This window comes from Prosopis cineraria, unplaced genomic scaffold (genome assembly GCF_029017545.1).
Source record: "Prosopis cineraria cultivar Desert tree isolate PC_DT_omini unplaced genomic scaffold, ASM2901754v1 PC4, whole genome shotgun sequence".
NCBI classification, from domain to species: Eukaryota; Viridiplantae; Streptophyta; class Magnoliopsida; order Fabales; family Fabaceae; genus Prosopis; species Prosopis cineraria.
Genome location: NW_026555335.1, coordinates 16937667 through 16961490, shown reverse-complemented (window position 1 = coordinate 16961490; position 23824 = coordinate 16937667). Strand labels below are relative to the sequence as shown.

General features: G+C 31.2%; 1 protein-coding gene and 1 pseudogene across 1 annotated transcript; one reads left to right on the top strand and one right to left on the bottom strand.

Moving 5' to 3' along the window:
* Positions 1–7812: 7812 nt before the first annotated feature.
* LOC129309513 (uncharacterized) lies at positions 7813–9202 on the top strand. Its single transcript, XM_054951116.1, has one exon. The coding sequence runs from the start codon at positions 7941–7943 to the stop codon at positions 8838–8840; it is 900 nt and encodes a 299-aa protein (XP_054807091.1). The 5' UTR covers positions 7813–7940; the 3' UTR covers positions 8841–9202.
* A 3873-nt stretch (positions 9203–13075) lies between these two features.
* Positions 13076–16417, bottom strand: LOC129309607 (protein NUCLEAR FUSION DEFECTIVE 4-like; annotated as a pseudogene).
* Positions 16418–23824: the final 7407 nt, after the last annotated feature.

Below are 23824 nucleotides of genomic sequence, written 5' to 3'. Positions count from 1 at the left end.
ATCCTACCACTGAAGGTAAGCTTGGACCATTGTGAGGTATACTTGTCCAAGAGTTTATGGTTTTAGTTAGGGTGATATGGAAGTTTGGATAGTAGAATGATCATGCTAATGATAAATAATTTATGTTTATGAAAAAGAGTATGTTATAACTTGCTAAAAGTATATTTTTGTGTCTAGTAGCTTTACTCCCTTATGGTTGTGCATGTTAATTAATAATAGTGAATTATTCTGTTACTAAGATGTTTATCTCACCCCATCGTTATATTGTACAGGTGAGGACGCCAGTAGGGGCAAAAGGAAGGAAAGAGCAATTGAAGAATGAAGAGCATTGTTGTATAGCTCTTTCCTTTTTTCTTTTGAGTTTGTAATGAATATTGTTATAATATTATGACAACCTAAGATCATGACATTATTTTAGTTATCATTTGTATGAATTTGTGATAAGTGTGTGTATCTTGGTCTAAGGTTGATATTGTGGATTAAATGTGTGCGCTTGGCCAAGTTACAATTGCAAGTGATATATTTAAAGTGATTTATGTTCTAGAATGACTAACTTTTATCCACCCTTTTGTATTATTATCAAATGGGGGTTTGGTGGTCAATTTGAATGTAATTACTTAATTGTGTGATATGATTGTTTTGTTATGTTATGGGTGGTCCATTTGAAGTGATCAAAGTATCTATAAGGCTAATGGCATTTGGTATGGTGAATTGGACACCTTTAAAAGTGTTTTGAGGTAGAAATGAACCATTTTGAAATTGGGTATCCATCTTTTTAATAAATAATCATTTGAGTGTAAGACTAATGTCATTAGTTAGATGGCTCAAGAGCTTCACGTGGACACTTGAACTACTCAAATCAGACATCAGATAGCGAAACAACATGCTCTGAAAAATTCAGAGTATTGTCATGATAGCAATCTACTATCATGACATTAGGTGTGCGCCGTTGCGCATGGTAGTTATGTCACGACACAAATGTCTTCCAAGGGATTTGTCCCACTGTGCTATCCACCACAGAGAGCGTGGCTTACGTCATAGTGGACAGGCCAGATTTCTAAAAAATGACTTGTTTCAGCTTGTTTTAACTGCTATTTGATTTTCATGCTTCTATATTGGTATTTAATTGATTTTAAACTATAATTTGAACTCAAACAATAATATTTTTTAAAAGGAATTTCTTGGGATCCTATTATTTTAACTTATTATCTTTTAAACCCTTAGGTTGTGATAACTTTTACTTGAGATTTATTTAATTCTGATTATCACAATGGCATGTAAGAGTGTTATCCTGATAATGTCAAGATGGACATTACACATGCTATGACAAGAATTAAATCCTAGTTATCTCAACCCTTCAAATTAGAAAATGATAGGGCCAATAAGAACCATCTCACATAGCCAAACAATCATCAACATCAACAAAGCCTACAAGGCCAACAACAACAACCAAACGACAAAGAATACATCATCAACATCTGTAACATTCTTCTAAGTGTCACAATTATTTAAATTATCCCATCAAAGCAATGTTCAATTACTAACGGGCGCTCGGTTGAGTTGGTAAGGGGCTACCACTGGCATTCTCAAGGATGAAGGTTTGAATCCTTAGGGGCTGACAAAAAGCAATAATTAATGCAATCTCAAATAGGTCATCCCATCGATACTTGTTTGCTACCATAAGGTCTATAGAATAGGGGTTAGACTAGTCTGGGGCGGGCAATGAACTCAGGATACCAATCGAAAAAGCAAGAAAAAAAAAGCCATGCTCATATTACACATTTATCACCATTCAAAACAATTTCATTATAAACAATACAGCTTCATACAAGGGTGTCAGAGTAGTGATAACATCATTATTGCCCAAGAAATTATCCATACCATGAGAAATAAAACGGGCAAAAAAGGTTTCATGGCCCTTAAATTTGATCTTGAAAAAGCTTTCGATAGGCTTTCTTGGAACTTCATTGATGATACTCTCCAGTCTATTGGTATAAACAATCACTTTAGAAAGTGGATCCAGGCTACCATCTCTACTACTCGCATGCGAGTCCTTTAGAATGGAAAACCTACTAAGAAATTCTCTTCCTCTCGAGGCATTCGACAAGGAGACCCTCTCTCTCCTTATCTCTTTATACTTTGCATAGAGCATTTAAGTCATTGTATCAATAGTAGTATTGATAAAAATGAGTGAAAGCCTTTTAGATTAACAACTAATGGCCCTCCTATCTCTCATTTATTCTTTGCTAATGACCTTTTTCTTTTCTTAAAGTGTTCTCTTTCACAAGCTATGATCATCTAATGATGCCTCTCTAATTTTTGTAACGTGTCAGGTCAAAAAATAAACATAAAGAAATTTAAGCTCTTCTGTTCTAAGAATGTCAATGTTAATAGAGCTTTACAAATTGGTGAAGAACTAAGGATCCCCCTCACAGGAAATCTTGGAAAATACCTTAGAATCCCATTACTTATGAAAAGGTGTCTAAACTCACTTTTTCCCCGCTTCTTGATAAAATGAACTCTCGCTCAACAAATTAGAGAAGTAGATATCTGAATATGGCTAGGAAATCTGTTCTTATCAAATTTGTCTATCTGCTTTTCCTAGTTACACTATGCAGACTATACTCTTACTGGATAATGTTTTGTCTAAATTGGAAAAAATCTCTAGAAACTTTCTGTGGGATTCAATTGATGGAAACAAAAAACCTCATCTCCTTTTATGGGACAGAATCACTATAGATAGAAAAAATAAGGGACTTGGACTCAAGAAGCTGAAAAATCAAAATATCGCCTACATAATGAAGCTCTGTTGGGGCCTTATCTACAAGCCAAACTACCTCTGGGTCTAGATTCTCCGCAACAAATACAAATGTAACAAACTTAAAATTTTGATGATAGTTAAACTTAACTCCTGCTCTTACACATAAAGCAGCATTTGTAAAGTTTGGGATAAATTCATGTCTCATGTAGGTTGGAAAGTTGGTAAAGGAGATTAAATATTATTTTGGCATGACAAATGGTCTCCGTTCCTTGACCCTCTTGTCAAGCATGCTTATCTAAAGCTGATTCTATTCTCCATGCTAAGGTCTCTGATTTTCCCAGTAATTTAGGAGGATGAAACATAAATCTTTTAAATCACTACCTCCACTCGGATGTAATTAGACAAATTTTACTTGTGCAACCTCCTAGCCATCAACGTATAGATGATGTTCTCATTTGGAGACCCTCCTCTGATGGAAACGTCTTCATAAAATTTGCTTACAGAGCTATGAAATTTCATAAGGATCAACACCACTCTGATATATGGACAAAAATTTAGAAGTGGCCTACATATGAAAAAATAAAATATTTTTTATGGAAAGCTACCTCAAACTGTCTTTAGATCAATTACATGCAAGCATCTCAGGATGCTCCCTATCAACGTCTATGCCCATTTGGTTGTAACTCTCCTAATTCTTCAATTCCTATTTTATGTAATTGTAAAGAAGCTAAAGAAGTCTAGAAAAATTTAGTGAAACCTACGAGGCTTAACACCTACTTCTCCTTTAATGTGCAGGATTAAATAGTTTGGAATGCAAAGAATATAGCAAGCAGTTTAAGAACAAGAAGAATGCCATGGCAAAAACTCTTTACGCAAGCCTGCTAGAATATTTGAAAAGCTAGATGCAGCAAATTATACTCAACAGATAACATCCCAAACAACAATATTGCCTTATCCAACACTCAACAGATTAATAATGATTTGAAGCTTCTATCTAAAGTCACCCGTTTGGGCAATTGCAACTCTACAGATGACGAAAAATTGAGTTCACCTAAACTTGGATGGGTTAGACTTGACACCAATGATTCTATTAACACTAATGGCGCCACAGCATGTAGAGGCATTATCAGAGATGATAAGGAAAATTGGATTAAAGAATTTTCCAAGTACCTTGGATATCAACCTAGCATGATAGCATAACTTATGAGAATTCTTAAGGGACTAAATCTTTACTGGAATGCAAAATCATCAAGAGTCAATATCCACTCTGATTCAATAGAGGTATTGTCACTCATTAATCGCACCTACTCTGAGAGTCATCCTTATTCTAACACTATCAAAAAGATTAGAGATCTTGTTATGAGAGATTAGATGGTCACTTTTGATCATGTTTATAGAGAAGCAAACAGATCTGCTGATCTTTTAACTCACAGACCTTCGCATGATACCTTTAATATTATGATTTTTGAGGTACCACCGCACGATTGTAGAAATCTCATGGTTTTAAATATGAGTAGATTTTAGTCTCTTTACACAGTTTTACCGTGGCCTTGTAATTAAAAAAACAATTTCATTATCTATCTCCAAATAAGCCCTTTTAGAATAGAAATCTCAAGTTTAAAATGATAAATCAAATCAACTTCAAACTCAATAATATTTTAAATATTAAATTCTTATTATTCAAAGTTTCTAATCGAATAAATTCTTTGACCAACCATACATCATCCAATTAGTCAAGCCAAAAATCCTAAAAAAATTCAGAATAATACACCAAAAATCCAAAATTCAACATAACCTCCAATCCAATTACAATTTCACATTCCAACAACTATAACTAAGTTATCTTAATCCAAAAATCAAATTCTTTAACCATCAATTCAGCATAAATTTAAATTTCATCTTATAACAACCTAGGTTTTCTCCAAACAACCGTAATATTTAGAATCCACCATCTATAAACCTAAGCAAGGTTAGAAAAAGCTTAAACTTACCTCTTGCGAATGGAAAACTTCCTTAATCATCACAAGATTTGGAACCTTGGTTGCCAACAATCAAAATCCCAATAAACCTTAAGTTTCTACTAGCTAAATAGAGGAGGAGGAGGAGGAACCCAAGCTATATATCTCAAATAAACATTTGAAAGTTCAAACCTCTTGGATTTTCGGCCAAAAATCTTGCCCCATAAGTTTCTCTCCATTTTCCAAAATCAAAACCCTCATTTTTGATATGATCTTCAGGTTATAAAATGCTAATTCACCTTTCGTCCACCCATGATCAAACCTTTTAGAATTTCACTCACTTGTGGTTGAACTCTGCATTTTGACTAGTCAATGTGAGGCTAGCATTTGCGTGTGGTAAACCCTTGAACAAATTTCATCTGCAACCAAACGTGGATAGAGGCTTCAATTTCCACCAAAATTACCCTATAACCATTAGGAATATGAGAGATAACCCTTATCTCATCAATTAATCTCATTCTAAACAATTGGAGTGTTACTAACACCTATTCTTTCCAAAAACACCCTGATTTTACCCAAAAAAAAAGGGTAACTTAAACTCTTAATCAATACTTAAGTCAAGATGTAAAAAATTGGGGTGTTACACCAAACGCTCCTAGACCTATAGTTTATGGGTCAATTTGCTATTTAACCCTAGTTTTTATTCAGCAATTTTTTCATATTTATTTTTTAAGTCTAAAAATACTGTAAGTTAGAAAAATAATTTATGCTCCCTCGGTTTCTAATTATGAAAAAATTTTGGAGGGGTGGTTGTTTTCATTTATAAGATAAATTTATTCTAAAATTTAAGGAGTAAAAATTATTCTAAAATTTTTTTTTTTTTTCTATATATGTTACTTATAAATGTATGAAAGTATATTGCATCAAAAAAATGTATGAAAAGCATTTAATAATAACAAAATACTAAGCATTAAGTAAAGTTATCGCTGAAAAGTAGAAACATGCTGAAGACGTGAATTAGTTAACTTGGTATTATTTGAGAATTAGGTGATTTTGTTTTCTAATTGAGAATAGAGCGAATGTACAACTTGAAATTGTTGGAAGAATGAATATAATTATTCTTTTTATTTGATCTCAAACTATCATTAACCCTTTAGTATTGATTTCTGTCATTATCATTCATATCGTTTGGATCTTCTTCTCCATGCTATATCTCTTCTAAAATATCTTTATAAGATTCACTTATCACTGGATTATTTAATTATTCATTGTTCTCACCAGGTCAACCGTTAGATTTCACCATACCATTTTTTAGTACCAATGCAATTTTACTGTGCCTGCAAGTGTACTGCAAAACATAACTTAAAAGCGTATCTAAAATCCTCCTACTTTGTTAAGTAGATATCTTAAATAGGCTTATATAATAAGTCTTAAAGATTTTAAATAGATGCACAACTTAATTTACCAACCGCAATACAATATATCATTAGGGTAATAACATTAAAATCAATACATAAATTTAATATGATTAAAAATATAACCAAAAAACTATAAACAAAAAAGAATAGATTATTAAAATAAAATGATGAAACGAATACATTGTCAATTCATCATACAAAAGCTAATAAAAAGTAATTTGAGTAAGAAAGAACCTGTCTAATACATTTGAATCTCAATTTGAAGAAAGAAAGAGAGGAAAAGGGCTGAAGAAACAGGGTGAAGTAGATTATTTCTTAATTCCTAAATTAAATATAATATTATATACATGTAGTGTGTGAATAAATAAGCTGGCTCATAGGTGGTTTGTAAAAATAGATCCAATCAAAGATCTAAACTTGGCTTGAAGTAATCCTAGTTGTAGGCCCCTGAAAGATTATGTGGTCTACTTCCATCCCAACTTATAATTAAGGATACCCCAAAGAATAATACATTAAGCCTTACAATATTTAAATACAATCTAGTAGTATTGGACTATATAAAAAGATTTAAAAAAACATAGATGGATAAAGATATGATCTAATTTAATTAAACTCATGCCCCTCGTTTGGCTCCAAAACAGGTTGTAAATGACATTTTAAGAATAGTTAAATATATTATTCTTACTATAATCTCAAATTCCTAATTTGTCCTTAAAATCTCTCTCAAATAACGGATTCTCCCCTCTCCTTTGCTGAACCAAACACAGCGTTGTTATTGTATTTTATGATTTAATGAGTGGAAGAAGCCAGACCCGTGATCACAGAATGAGGCCCCTTGTTCCACACTAATCTTGCATTCACTTATCTCTCCATTATTTAATCTTTCAGTGCTTGCACCAAGTCAACCATTAGATTTTTATTTATTTCTTTTTTAATTTTCAATATCTACTTACTCCTTTCACTTATATCTAGCTCTGAGTTAACAGATGCAAGATAATTTAATTTAAAATTAATATTTTTTTTACATAATAATTTAATAATTAAAAATAATAATTACACTGTAACTAAAAATTTAATAACATAATTCTCTTAATCATCTTTCTTCCTTTTGTGGCATTATATTAAATAAATTGATATGATTTTTTAGGTAAAGATACATTATATACTTTATCTCGATCTTTAAAATATTATATATCTAATAAATTTGAATTCAAATATTTTTTATTTAATTAGGTGCAAAATGTTAAAAGTAAATGGTACAAAATTGTAAAATTTACATCCCACTCACAAAATACACTCACAAAATATGACATAACGGCCTGAAGTTATAAGTGATACTGAGCCTGTGACTTTATTTATAGAAGAAAGTAGTTCACAAGTTCATCGGCGATGACACCAATTTTTATTTTTTATTTTTTCAAAAGGAATAACTGCAAGCCAGCCCTGGTGTTCATAGAAAAACGTGGAGGAAGAATGATATGATAGGATTTAACATTTACATGTAAACAAGTCACTTTTGTGAAGAGTGGAATAGAAAGCAAACAAATGTGGGGTGAAGCCAAAAATGTCAGAAATATTGGCACACAATATCACGCTATCGTCTCGTGCAGGTCACTGTCAATCCTCAACTACCGTCCAAACCTCCATTAAAACCCAAAACGCACCATCAGCATTTCGTTGCTTCATTCCACCAAAATCACTCTTCCCTTCCCTTCCCTTCACTCTCTTTCTCTCTGAGTAATTCCCCGTCCCTTCATCTCTCTATCTCCTTATCCTCATCCTTATATATAACCCCCAATCACTATGCCTTCTTCCTCATCTCCATCTTCCCCATTATCTCTCTCCCTCATCCACCCTCTCAACGCTACCCCTCGTCCTCCTCCTCCTCTCATGGACTGGTTATCCTGGCTCTCCAGAACCAACCTCGAATCTTCCCTCATCTACGACTATGGCGTTACGTTCGCTCGCAACCAGCTTGAACTCCAGGACGCCGCCTTCTTCAACCACGAGTTTCTCCAGAGCATGGGCGTCTCCATTGCCAAGCACCGCCTCGAGATCCTCAAGCTCGCCCACAACGACTATGGTGCCCATCTCCACCATCATCGTCCCAGAAAGCTCTCTGGCGTAATCAAGAACTACATCAGGAAATGCGTCAGAAAGCTCGTTGTTTTTCGAGAAGAAGATCGTTCTTCTTCAGACCAGAAGGAATTCCCCGGCGGCGGCAGAGAACCCGATTGGTACTACCACGAGAAATGGCGTGGCGCTGTCGAGAGGAAGCCCGCCGGTGAGGAGTTTCAGAAGCCGGTGACGGCGATGAATAGAACCAGACGCATAGCCTTGTCTGGGCCTTTAGACGGAAGGACGATGAACGAGAAGATGGTGAATAGCAATAAGGTCTTGAGGCTTTCTGGGCCTCTTGATGGGAAGAAGCAAGAGAGATGGCTTTACACGAATCGGAGTCCGGTAGCAAGTGGAAGGCCGATGATGGGCTCAATGAAAAGCCCAAGATCGTCTGGGCCTTTGGACCCGAGGTTGGTGATGACGGAATGCAAGAGCCCAAGGTTTAGCAGGCCTTCAGATGCCAGACCTCAAAGCCCAATGAGTTTCAGTCCCTGCCTCAACAAGACAAAAGGGGATTTCGATTTTGATGAGGATGATCACACTCTGTGGCCTACCTTGTTCCAGGATCTGAAACCAACTTGATTGTTGTTTCCCACTTTCTGAGAGAAAAAGTCAGATCTTTACATTTACCCAAGGAAAGAAAAAAAAAAAAAAAGGAAAGATATTTTCTCTTTTGAAGATGAGTCTACAGGATCAGAGCAACAGAGAAGTAGCAGGAGTAAGTTGCAGTGATGATTAATTACTTGTAGTAAAGTAAACTAAATACAGTGTGTTTATTTTGTATTTTATTGGTTTCAAGTCTCTCTCTTGCTTCTTCTCTTTCACTTGTACATACAAAATATTTTCAGTTGAGGCAGGCCAGGCTGACAAGCGACAATGGTTGGATCAATTCGAAAAAGTCAATTGTATCAGTTAAAATGTTTCTAGGTTTTTTTTTTCTTTTCTTTTTTTTTCTCTCTCTCTCTCTTCCCTTTGTTAGTCACTTTTTGTCGGCATGTTAGGACTTAGGTTCGGTATTCATTAATTGTAGCAATCTACCTGTTTCGTTGGTATTTTTTAGAGCTGAGCAAAACCGAAGCGAAATTGAAAACTGAATTGAATTGAATTAAATTTTATCAATTTGATTTGGTTTATTTGATTTTTTAATTTGATTTGATTTTTTTATTTTAAATATTTTGGTTGATCGGTTCGATTGATTAGTAAAATTTAAAATCAAATAGACCAAACCGACCGAATTACATATAATTTATTAATTTATAAATTATATGTAATTTATAAATTATTTTATTTTATTTTATTTTTTATTTTAATAAAAAATAAAAAATAATAATATCACTTGAAACTCTATTTCAGTCAGTCACTCTCATCGGTAGGTGTTGTGACTGGATTGTGGAGCCATTATTTGATCATCGGTGTTTATTTGTGGTTGTTTATTTGATTATCCATGCTTTTATAATATTTGTACATTATGTCATATAGGTGTAATTAGAATTGGCTCATATTAAAAAAAACGAATAGAAAAAAAGCCCAATTTTGTAGTGTTGTTTGTTTAATATTTAAAAAATGAGCTCAATTTTAATAGCCCAATATGAAACCGAAAAACTGAATTAACCACCGAACTGAATTATCAAATTTCAGTTCAATCCTTGTTCAGTTCAATTCGGTTTTCATTTTTAATGTTATTCAATCGATCGGTTTTGCATATTTTGGGACCTAATCGAACCGAACCGATTGATGCTCACCCCTAGTATTTTCTCCAGAAAGAGAGAAGGATTTTACTTGAGTCATAATTTATTTATTTTTTTTATGAAAACTAATATTTTCAAAATCAAACTAAATATTAAATCAAAAAGATTAACAATTCATAATTTATATAATTCAATTAAATTGGATCAATAGTTAAATTAGTAATATAATAATTAAATTAAAAAATTATACTCCCTCTATTAAAAAATATAAGACATTTTTTGAGAAGTTAAATGTTTGAAAATGTAAGGAATTTTGGCCTTTTTAAATATAATTATCGCCTTTTTTCTTCAAAAGTGACCCTATTAACAATGACTTTATATTTAATATAGAATATTTAATAGAGATAAATATGAAAAGATTGGATTAGTTTGGAAGTAAGTAACTATAAGGGTGAGATTCGGTTAAAAATGTCTTACATTTTTTAATGGAAGGAATTTGTGTATATAATAATTTAAATATAAGTTACTTAACTTAAAAATAAAATCAAATATTTTAATTTTATAATAACTTAATAAGTCATATGATATATTATAACATTAAATGATTAAAAAAATTAGTCATTTTTTAAAAAAATTTGACAAAAAATAAAAAAGAATTTTTTGAACACTCTAGTATTTGAAAACTAGATTCGATTCTCAACTTAATTCTGGTTCCTAATTCAATCGTCAGTTCAAAGCAGCCTAATCACCCAACTTCCCAAACGATTTTTTTGGCTTGACCGAACCATTTGTCTCACCGGTCGACAGTCTAACCTATTCGATCGTCCAATTCGATCTGATTTTTTAATCACTGATAAAAACATTACTATTAAATTTTATATTTTTATCACATTTTGTTATTATCTCTTCAGATTTTCTTATCTATAATGTTAGTCCCTCTAATTTCATTTTGTAATTAGTCTTTTTTTTGTTTACTGATGTTTCATGTCTTTTTAGCCTTTTCTGTTTATACTATAAGTCTCTTTACTTTTAAATATACCTAAAAGAATGATGATATGATACTAATAATAGTGTTAAATTATCTTATATGCAACTAACAACGTTAATGAAAATATTAACATATTTAAAACAATTTGAATTAGCAGTAGGTTAAAAAAAAAGGGGATGATTGTTTTATGACAAAGATGCTTGGGTGACAACACTTGTCAGTTTTGAAAAGTGATTCACAGTGGGTCAAGCCTTTTATCTCATACATCAAATGCTTTAATTTAATATTATTTATACTACATCATCATATCTTTGGGCCTATTTAAAATAAGGAAATTCATATTAAATATTTAGAACATTAAAAAAATGAAGACCAATCATAAAACATGAAGAAGTTATAAGGATTAATAATTATTTTTTCTCCATCTTTTCTAAAAAAAAAAACTCTTAAGTCCCTCACAAAAAATTAAATAAAAAAATTTTATAGAATCATTAAATTATTTTGAAGTTCCATGATCTTGATTTAAGTTATTAATTTATTATATTAAAATTATTAATTGCTATAAAAATATCAGTGGAGTTGTTAATAATTAACCAACAATAATTAATAACTATCAAGTTCTAATGGACAACTTATAGAATATCATATTTCAAAGCAATTTTATGATTTTATAATATTTTTTATATTTGCACTATATTTGGAAGATTTTTTATTTTCTTTAGGAGGGAATGGAATGGGTGAAATGACTAAAAGGTAAAGGTAATTGTTTGTGAATTTTATTTTTGAAAAAGAAAGATGAAATGGTAAAGAAAAGCTTCTAAAGCCCTCTTTTGCCATCTACAATTTAATTTTTGTTGTCCTCTAAAATTAGAGAGTTAATGATAGAATAATATAATATAATTATTTCATTTATAAAATTACTCTCAGCCTCATGCCCTAATTAAAAAAAATCCTATTTATTATTTTCATTCTCCAATTATACCTCTCAACTCATGCCATATTTCTCTCCCTCTTGCCATCTCTCCCCCTCTCAACACTAGGATGTTGATATGTTTTCTTCTTGTGCAAAAGGTATATTTACTTGAGTAGTTCTATCACTTAATTTTTTTTTATTCTTAATTCTTAGATACCTTGTTTGACAGTTAAGTTTTATTATTATTATTATTATTATTATTATATTATTATTATTATTATTATATGCTTGACAAATATTATAATTATTTAATAGGTATTATTTTTTTAAAAAATTTAATTATATGGATAATATTAAAAAGAAAAAAGTGTTAACCCAATTTTATAGTAACTTTAAGGGCTTGTTTGGATACTCGTTAGGAATTAATTTTGGAAACAAAATCATGATTTTGTTAACATTTATCCAAACACCCTCATTTTACAAAATTTCATTGGGCTTGAAAAACTCTATTTTAAAGAAGCTAAAATTTCTCCATTTATAAAACTTTATTTGGCTTCTTTTCTTTATATCATTTATTTACACATTCAAAATTTATTTTTTAAAAATCATTTAAACATATTCAATTTATCAAAATCAAATTTTAAAAATTTATCTATATATTATCATGTTTTAATAATCAATTTTTTCCCAATGCAAATCCAAACACACCCTAAAACAAGAATCTTGTAAGACCTTTTTTTCATCATAAAATTTTAAAATAATAAAAAATTTATTTTATTTCGCTATGCTACACTCCATACTATTTTATTGACGACCATTTTTTTTTTTTTTTTACCAATCAAACGCGCTCTTACATTTCTTGTGTGTGGCATTGCGAGAAAATTTTCCCCCTTTTTTGTTTTTTGTTTTAAGTTCTGACTTCCAAATCGCAGCATCTAAAAGTCTGATACTACTTTGTGTGCCCTTGACGAGAGACAAAAGCTGACAAGTTTTCTTTCAAGTAATAATAATAACCACCAGCACCGAAAGAGCAGAACAGGGACACATGCCTTGTTTTGTCTTCTCTATTCTGCCTTTTCCCTTTCAAGTTCCTTTTTGTTAATCCACCACTTCGCCCCCTATTCAAGTTCTGAAACACAATAACTAAAGAATTTTGACCACCACAAGCAATCTATATATAATCCCAAAACCGGATCAATAAAACAAAAAAAAAGTGTACAAACCTCAGTGATTGTATCATAGTGTCATTGGCTTAAATATTAAATATCTTGAATATCCCAAGTAAATTATAGTCAACAATCCTAAATTATACAGATCACATCCATTTTCCTCTCGGTACCATCCTTTACCATAACAAGCATACTAAACCAACCATTTTCCCAAACCAAGACTCAAACTCAGATTCACAAAACAACTATATATAGATTGATGAACCTTCTGTGTATAAATATAGTTTACTGAGATGAGGTTTGAGGCAGCCTGAAAGAACCACCAGAATAAAGCATTTGGTAAACTGGTTTGATCCTGAAACTCAGGATGATGCTCAAGATGGATCCAAATGCAGAAACAGAAGCCAAAACAAAGAAGGTTAGTCTGAAGCAATTTGGTCCCAAGCAAGAGACTCCTGAAGCTGAAGCTGAAGCAGAAGCAGAAGCAAGCAAGCTTCCTTGACCATGTTGCTGTTTTGCAGCCTCCTTGTCATATACTTGTCCTGCTATCAGAGCTGAGAAAAGGAATGCACCAAGAGGGTTTCCCAATGACATGAAGTTGTATAGCACACCAAAGTGTTTTAACCCAAAAAGCTCGGACACCGTAGGGATCATAGTAGAAAATTGCACGCCATAGCAGATGCCGAGGAATGCAACTGCAATGAAAAGAGTTCCTTTTACAGCATATGCAAAGATGAGATATGAGATTGTCATGATTATCTGTGTGCATGTCATCCAAATTGTCCGTGGGATATTTGTCGTCCTGAAATTCGTTGAAAAATTGTAGCACCTTATCAGAATGACTGTAATTTTTGTTTCCCTTTGTGGTAAATGATTGCAATTAGATAAAACAGTTAAATGAGGAGACACTGACATCATTAAAGTTCTCAACAGACTAAGCAGTTATGTGAAACTTACATAGAAGGGTTCATTTGAACTTGATGTAAGTTTGATCACCTAAGTAATACTTTACTTTGTCTTGATGTGTTTGATCACCTAAGTAGTACTTTACTTTGTCTTGTAATGTTCTAAGGAGACACATTGACATGTACAAATATTAGGGAGGTTGTTAAACAACTTAAATGCATGTTGAAATGTTCAAATTGTTGCCTTTGCTCAAAAGGCATAGATCATGTGATGAGACTGACCTCACAAAGTGTTCTGAAACAATTCCTCCACTGAGGCGACCAACGAAATTGCAAAAGCTAAAAATTGACAATAAGATTGTGGTGTCTTCCATGCCTTGAGCAATCCCTATCTGTGCAAGATTGTTGAGAACAGTAACACCAGAACCAACTCCAACAAAGAAAACCAAGAACAGGAGCCAAAAATCAGCCTTGACAACAGCCTCCATGAACGTGAAATCTTCACCTCGCTTCGGCCTTCTCTTCTTCTTCACTGCTCCTTCACCCTCAGCAAGAAGCATAGACACTTCAGATGACTCGTCGGTATCATAAAAGCTCTCAAGGGTCACTGATGACGAAGATGGCAAGAGGGGTTCTGTTTTCTCATCCTTGACATCTTGAACTAGACAGTATGATGATCCAGCCTCTGGATTAGATGTCTCTGATTTTCTGCATTTTCTAGGATACAATGTCATCTTTACTGGTATCGCGAAAGGAGCCATGATAAGAAGAACCATCACAGCAATCAAAACATAGGAAGATTTACCACTTAAGGGAAGAACATTTTTAAATGCAGTAGTTGAAATAAGATATAAACCCAAGACCACACTTGAGCATTGGATGAAAGCAAAATGACCATGCTCTGCAGAATCATCACCTGAAGCCGGCGTGCAGGGTCTTACAAGAAACATAATGCTGAAGCATAAAGCAGGAATACCAATGGCAAGGAACAAGAGGAACTGAGAAGAAGAGTTTTGAAGCACTATGCTGTAAATTTCAGTAAAAACTGCAGCACTGATGCTCCATAACCTTTGAGAATTCCGGCGACCGTGCCTCTACTTGCCGGGAAATTTCTCATGTTGGTCACAAGAACAGCGGTGCCTAGCCATGCATTACTGTTGGTCGCAATAGAGAGGGCAATCCATAGCTGAAAAACATAAAGAATAAATTATTTGGCAATGTCAATCAAATTTTTAATGCGCCAGAATCACAAGGCTGAAACTTCAACAAGTTCGTATTAGGAAACTGAATAAGTTTTAAGCTGGTGAAGTAAACTGTGATGAATTTTATGACAACTAATAACACTTGCTAAAGCATCACAGATAATGTTATACAGAAATTTTCTTAAGATTTTTGGGAAAATATTACTTTTGATCCTTGAATTTCTTCTCAATTATTGATGCAGTTCCTAAATCTTGATTTAGAATAACTTAGTCTCTATACTTTCTTAACTCAATACAACTTAATCCCTATAATTCCTTAACTCAATAAAATACAATAACTAAGTTATGCCAAATCAAAGTTCAAGGATTAAATCAATAATTGATAAAATTTTAGGGACTAAAAATTACATTGTCCCAAGATTTTTTTCAAAGTTTTTCTCAGCATATTAATGAAGACATACTTAAAGACTATCAAGCAAATTACAGATCAGATTCAATTCAACTAACACGTGACAAACTCAAATTCAGTGATTCACTGCAAATCTCATTAAAATTGATCACTGAGAAATACCCAGAAGAATTCATATCAGTAACAATACATATTTAAATGAATGCAGTTCATTCACATGCAATCTGACGCAAATAAATAACACCCCACCTTCAATGCTTTATCACTCCAATAAAACCAGGTCATCATACAAGCCGATCTTTTTGACTAATCAAAACCACAAACAAGGGGACATTAAACAAAGCAGTTCATCATCAAATGAAACAAAGAACTTACCAACCAGTAAGGAAGAGACTCAACAGTCTGACTAACAGCAAGCCAGAGAACACCATAACCAAAGAAGGAAGCAAAAGCACCGATGAAGAGAATAAGCCAAGGTGGGAACTTGTTGCAGGCAATACCAGGAAGCAAGCCAACATTCTCACCAAAGTCATTGGCAACACCAAGCAAAGTAACCTGACGCTGGTTAAAACCCAGAACGGATTTAAGAGAGTGAGAATAAAGAGGAAAAGCATACCCATTTCCTGATGCGATTTGAACCCAAACCGCAGCTCCAAGACCCACCCATGGAGGCCTAGACCCTCCTTTTAGAGTTACCATCATCACCATGGAAATGGATTAATGTACAGATATCAAAATGAACCGCTAGCTGATTTATAAGTTAGTGACATTGAAAGGCGGAGGTGAAGGTTGGATATATAAACAAAGAAGAAAGTGAGAGGGAGAGCGTTACAGGAAGGAAGGAGGGACGGTGGAGTGTGGCAAGGTTTCTGAGTCAGCGCGTGTCCATATGAGGTGACTTGGCACTTGATAAAGTAGGGACAGTGATGTTTAAATTAGCATCTAACAAAAACAAATTGATTCTTTAAGTTAAAGTTATAATTTCTTTCCGGATTGATTTGATTTGGGCAGATACAAGTCTTCTGAATCTGTAGTGCCCGCTTCTAGTATTTGTAATGAAGTCCATTGGATTCCCAGAATGTCGGATTCTGATCCAAAGTAAGAGCCAATTGTACAGTGAAAATGATGCGCCTTAGCTTCTAGTATCGGTTTGCTTTTCTCCTCAAAATCTAGTTTTTAGTTTGTCTTCGAAGTTTCTTATTTTAAAAGCTGTCCTTACAAGTTACAGATATTAAAGAAATACGTAAATAATTTAGCTGTATATTTTGTAATATCCCTTATTTTTGGGGATTCAATGAAGTCACAAGGAGCAAACTCATACCACCGTCAGCCCTGTGATTGTTCCATGATTTTGGAAGAGTGCAGGGTGGCGAGTGGCGACAATTAACTTGTTGCTTAGGCTATGGAGAATTTAATCCATTAACGAGATCGAGAAGTTGAAGACATATCTTCTAAGGGTGAAATAATGAATCACATGCTTATCCCCTGGATTCCGTTACTTATATATTGACAAATAGAGAAAAGATTTAAATTGATGGTATCATTATATGCTCTCTTAATTATATTTATAAATTATTTTTAATATATTTTGTCAAAATTTATAAAAATCTTAAAACTTGTTAACTTTATTTAAAAATTTAAGAAGTTTTTAATTTTAAATATATTCTCCCTTCATTTAAAAATATAAGGTATTTTTAATCGAATCTTACTATCTAATAAAGTAATTATTTATTTTTAAATTAATCATATCTTTTATATTTGTCTCTATTTAATAAGGTATTTCACTATAAAATAAATATAAAGTAATTTATTTAATAAAAATATTTTTACAAAAAAGATAATAATTACACCTTAAAAAATTAAAAATACTTTATAATTTTTAATATCTAATCTCTTAAAAAATGCTTTATATTTTTAAATGAAGGAAGTATATTTTAATAATATTTTTTTAATATTTAATGAAAGGTAAAATGAATAATTCATGATAGAAACTTAATAATATAATTATGAATATAATAAAAAAATTATTTTTTTTATAAATAGAATTAAAAGAGCTTTATGGCACGATTTCATCTTTTCTATGTAGATTTTTGTTTTTGAAAAAAATAAAAAACAAAGAAGAAGAGGGGGTGAGGGGGATTGTGGGACCTAAGGACTTTGAAGGCGGTGCAAAAGATTTTGATGAAATCATGTCAATTAAAGATGAATAAAGTTATAAACTATGTCAAATCAAATGGCGTCGGTTGGTGGTGCAACCCAAAATCAAGAAGTGAAATTTTTGGCAAATTGACTTTTATGCCATATAAAAAAAATTTATTTTTCACGATACTACACTTTCAATAATATTTATCTAAATATTATAAATTTAAAAGTTAACTTGATTAGCATCGAGTTTCAAATTTTCTTTTATCAAAAACGTATTTAACATAAAAAAAATATTTACCCCATCATCTTTCTTTTCAATTAATTTTTTTTTTGTCAGATATAGAACTTGGCTTATTTTTTTTTTGTTAGATCAAGCCAAGTTCTATTTAATTTAAAAAAAATTAAATATATATCTCATCAACTCTCACTTCAGCCAAATTCTAATCAATTATTTAAGCAAAATTTAAATTATACAATCATTATTCCAACATTATTAACTTTATTAAAAACTAAATAATCAATTGAAGTCTCTAAAAACTCAAACTACATCAAACCTTAGGTTTTTTATCATCAAGAAATCAAAAATCAAAGAAAGTATGTGATTAAGAAAAATATTTAAAACACTTATATAGTTTGAAAACGTTTGAGATCATACTAAAAGTATCTATTATGGAACCCCATCTTTAAAATTTTGCTCACTCTCTGTCTTAGTTTCTCACCGTGCACTGAGTGAGAGGAAGGCAGAAAGAAAGAAAGAGGAAGTGATGCGTGCAGAAGAAGAGATGAAATTGAAAATAATAAAAATAAGTTATTTGGCTTCACATTTCGATATCCATTCTCTCTTTTCTCTGTTTTTTTTTAAATCTTCTTCATTCTTTTCTTTTCAAAAATTAATAATCTATAAACCCTCGCCCCACACACATATTATGTAATTTTTATAGTACTTTCTTAACATCTTAAAAATTAAACTCTACTAGTGTATTTTAATAAACACAATTTCTTTAATATTTATATGATTATAAATTTTTTATTTATATTTGAAGAGTAAAAATAAAGATGTTATAATAACTTTGTGTCATTCATAATATCCTGATTGACAATTTTAGAGATCCATGGTAATTTAGTATCACTCATGGTATAACCTAAAATATGTTAGCAATTTTATTATTTTTACTTATGATGATTTAGTATCACTCGGAACATCTCATTTAATGATTTTAGAGATTTATGGTGATTTGTTCGGTTAATCCAAGTGTCTAATGTTGTATTAGACATTAATATTTCAATTTCAATTGATTAGGGACTTCAATTGATTATTTAGTTTTTAACGGAGTTAATGATATTGGAATAATAATTGTATAATTTAAATTTTATCTAAATAATTGATTAAAACTTGGCTGAAAAGAGAGGAGATGAGATATATATTTAATTTTTTTTAAATTAAATAAAAGTTCTATATCTGACAAAAAAAAATTGGCTGAAGAGAGAGATGATGAGACAGATATTTTTTTTTTATGTTAAATAGAAGCTTCTATGTATGTTTTTGACAAAAAAAAAATTTAAAACTTGGTACTAATCAGGCCAACTTTTAAATTTGTAGTATCTAGGTAAATATTATTAAAAGTGTAGTATTGTGGGAAATAAATTTTTTTTTATAGTATGAAAGTCAATTTGCCGAAATTTTTGGAGCCAGTTTTCTTATGTATTGCTTGCATTATATTTCCTCTGCCTCAAATTATAAAAAAATTTTAAATAAAATTTTACATATTAATAAATTTTATTAAATATATTTAATAACTTTATCTTTTTAAAATAAAAATATAAACTTTTTAAAATATTTATTATTTAATATATTAAAAAGAGAAGGAATGCAAATTAATTATAGAGAGAACAAAAGGTAATATTAAAATTGATACATTTAATAAAACCTTAATCTACCCAAAATGTCTTATATTTTAAGATGAATTTTTTTTTAAAATGTTCTATAATTTTGAATGGATGCCGTATTTCTTAATTTATGTGCAAATACCTTAAAAAACATATAATGTGGGAGGAATATTTATTATTTTTTGGATGAGAATGCACCTATATCCATATTAATTAGGTTAAAATGTATAAAATTTTTTTGAATTTTGAAACATTTACATATGACCCCCTCATCTTTAAATGTTTAAAATTAACCTCCCAACTTTTAAATTTATTTTTTAAAGCCCTTACTATTATTTATATTATTTTTCATAAGGGTTAAAATATCATTTAATTAAAAAATATTATTAAACAAATATTATATTGTATGACTATGGCTAATCAATTTTTTATATTTTTTAGATAGTTAAGGCATTGATAGAAAAAAATTATTATTGCCATATAAAATTTTAAATATTTACTTTTGTATTAGTTTTATCTATTTTTTCATTATCAATGATGCATAGTTCTCTTGTATTGAAGAATAAATTAATCTAACTTGATAGTATTTAAAATTTTAAATATTTTGGCAATGTGCATTGCATTAATCTAACCTAAAAATATAAATAAAAATTTATCCTTTAAAAAAATAAAACTATACACCATGGATAACAAAAAAGCATGGATAAAACTAATACTCCCTCCATTAAAAAATGTGAGGCATTTTTAACTGAATCTCACCTCTCAATAAAGTGATCACCTACTTTTAAACTAACTATATCTTTTTATATTTATTCCTATTAAACAATCTATAATAAATATAAAGTTACTATCAATAGGGACACTTAAAAAAAAAGGTAATAATTACACCTCAAAAGATTAAAAATGCCTTACATTTTTAAATATCCAACTTCTCAAAAAATATCTTATATTTTTTAACAAAAGGAATATAAATGTAAATAATTAAAACTTTATATACTGATAATAACATTATTTTTTGCTATCAATGCCTTAGCTAACCAAAAAATTTCTTATAAATAGTTCCACAATATAAATTTTTATTTAATAAAATTTTTTAGTTAAATGACATTTTCACCCTGATGAAAAAAATAATATAATTAGTAGTAGAGGCTTTGAAAAACAAAATTAAAAGTTAAGAGGGTTAATTTTAAACTTTTAAAAGTACAGGGGATCATATGCAACTAACTCAAAATTTAGGAGGGTTTTATAAATTTTAACCTATTAATTAATTAGAAAAAAGAGAGAAGTGATTCAATTACATTAATGGGTATTTCCATAAGATTATTAAAAAATTTATTACTTTTAAATAAAGTAACTAAATTTTTAAATAGTAAAAAAACTTATTTAGACTTACTTTTAAGATAAAACTAAGTAAAAACTAGAGACCTATGTTAGAGGTTGGAAGTAAGTGTAGAAGGAAGAGCCTATTGGGGACTTGCAATCTAACTCATTTAATAAAGGGGTAAAAATTTTTACCCTTAAAGTATTTCGACAAGAGCATTCAATGGCCTAAAGTATTAGTCATAGCGTATTTATCCTTTAAGTTATTTAAACATAGCAACTTTGCCCCCTAGTTAAATCTATAGATGTTGATTGTTAAGTTGGATGAGAAAGGGAGAAGTTTGACTTGTAGTGACAAGTGTTATCTACATTAGAGCTAAGTCAAAGAGTGGGTGGAAGAGTTGGCTGAAATCAGAAGGATAAAATAGACATTTTCTCACTGGCTAGCAGGAAAATCAATGGACCAAAGATAAGAAGCCTTAATTGATTTGCTTTAAGACAGATAGAAAAAAAAAGGAAGAGTATGAAGGACCCACAAGAAGGAAGAATGAGCACAAGGGACATTTGAGCATTATGCAGTGGACGACGAGATCAGAGGGTGTGAAATTGCATTAAGACAGAGGTAAGGAATCTCTGTGTTGAACTATGGTGTTTTTGTTCTCATTTGAAAGTGAAATTGCCTATTAGTCCTCTTTTTTTTTTAATTTTCTTCCCTTAGAAATGGCAAATGGCGACAAAAATCATGACAAGGACCATGAGGAGATGGCAAATATGGACAAGTATAGTGTATCTAATGGCGTTAAAGATGGAAATAGTGACAATGATAATGGTAGGAGACCTAATCAAGGTGATCCTAAGGTGATATTTTTCAATTTTTGTAATGCTATGAAAAATGCTAGGAAAGTTTGGCTTCATCACCATAATTGGTTAATAGGTTCTTGTAATATAGAGCATGATCAATTAAGGCAGTAGTAGCTATGATAGAGATTTAGGCAAGCACAAAGAAGTTGTTGATGATGACCCAATAAATGTAAAAGAAACCTAGCTCTAATCCTTTAATGGCGATGAAAGTAATAGAATTAAGGACTTGTCAATTGATATAGGTGGAATAGATGTACGTAGAACAGATATAGATGAAGTGTCTCCTTTTTGAACCCTTAAATTAGACATGACAATGGAGAGAATGATGGTGAGGCAGATAAGAATGATGGAATTAAAAAAAAGATAATGATGAAGAAGGTAGTAGTAAGAGTTAAGAATGAAGTAGTTTAAGTGATGAAAGTTTTGATTATAGTGTGCGTGAGGGTGAAGAAAGCAATGATGATAGTAAGGAGTATAAAGAGGAAAATGATTATGGGCTATAAGGTGTTAATGGGCTTGTGGATGAGGTTAGAGTTTCTATTGATGCAAGTAGACTTGTGTTTATATTGGGCATGACATATAGTGACACTATAAAGCTAAAAAAGGTTATTGATAGTTATGCCATAAAGGTAGGTGTGAAGTTACATCTCATTACAAGTGACCTAAAGAGGATAAGGGCAACATGTGAAGAGGGTTTCCCATTTCAATTATATGCAAGTGTAGATAGGCACAATCCAGGGCTTAAAAATAAGGACATTGTACATGGACCATAAGTGTCTAAAGGTTTATAAGAATCCTAAGGCATCTATAAAGTGGATTGCTCAACATTTCAAGGACAAAGCATAAGAGAGGTCATAGTTTAAGGTATCAAATATAAAGAAAGACCTGGAACACAATTTGAAGTTAAAATGTTAGCATATTCAAGTGTAAAAAGGTGAAGAGGATGATAATGAATGAGATGAAGGGGAGTTACAAGGATGAATATGCCAAGTTAGAAGCATATTGTGCAGAACTCAGAAGGTCAAACCTTGGATCTGATGTGAGTGTGGAGTTGAGCAAGGAACATCTTGAGAATGGTAAAAGTGTTTTCAATCTCTTGTATGTTTGCTTCAATGCATCCAAGGTCTATTCTTTCCTTTTGCTCTTGTTCTTTAAATTCTAATATGACTTTCTTACATAATTTACTATTGTTTAATATGTTTTTGGTAGGATAAAGGGTTAGTTGTAGCCTATTGATTGGCCTTGATTGAACTGTTTTAAAAGAGAATGCAAGAGGCATTCTTCTAACTATATGTGGCTTTGATGTGGATGATTCCCTCTTCCTAATTGCATTCAATTTGACACAGAAGGAGAATACTCAAAACTAGGAATTGTTTTTGGAGTGGCTACAAAAGTCAGTTGAGTTAGCAAATGGTGAATGATTTACTCTCATGTCAGACATGCAAAAGGTAAGCATTCTAAGTTAAAACCTAAAAGTTTTCTATAAATGTCATGTTTATCAATAAAAGCTATTTATCAAGTATAGGGATTGCACTTGGCTACTAAAGTAATATTACCTACGACTGAACATAGGCTATGTGCTAGTCACATATATGCAAATTGGAGTAAAAGATGGCGAGGCATAAAGTTTCAAAAGAAATTCTTTAGTTGTGCTTTAAGAAATTTTAAGGAAGAGTTCAAAGACAACCTGATGGCCTTAAGTAACTTAAATAAGCAAGTTGTTGATGCATTAGTCTCCTACCCTTCACAAATATGGGTAAGGACTTATTTTACTTCTAGATGTAAGAATTGGGTGGTAGATAACAATGCTAGCAAAAGTCTGAATGCATGAATATAGGAGATGATATATTTACCTGTAATTAGAATGATTGATGGGATTAGATTGAAGACAATGTGTAACACCCTAGCTTTTCTAACAAAAAAAATTAACCAAATACCATGACAATAAAAAGATTTAAATAAATAAAAATAATTACCATGGTATAAGATTTTAAAACCAATTCCAAAATATATATTTAAAAGGTAACTATGGTAGAAAAGAATTAATATAAATTTTAGAGAGCTATCATGGTTATAAAA

Excerpts from the sequence above, each read along its gene's own strand:
- LOC129309513 (XM_054951116.1), top strand. The coding sequence starts at position 7,941 with ATGCCTTCTTCCTCATCTCCATCTTCCCCATTATCTCTCTCCCTCATC.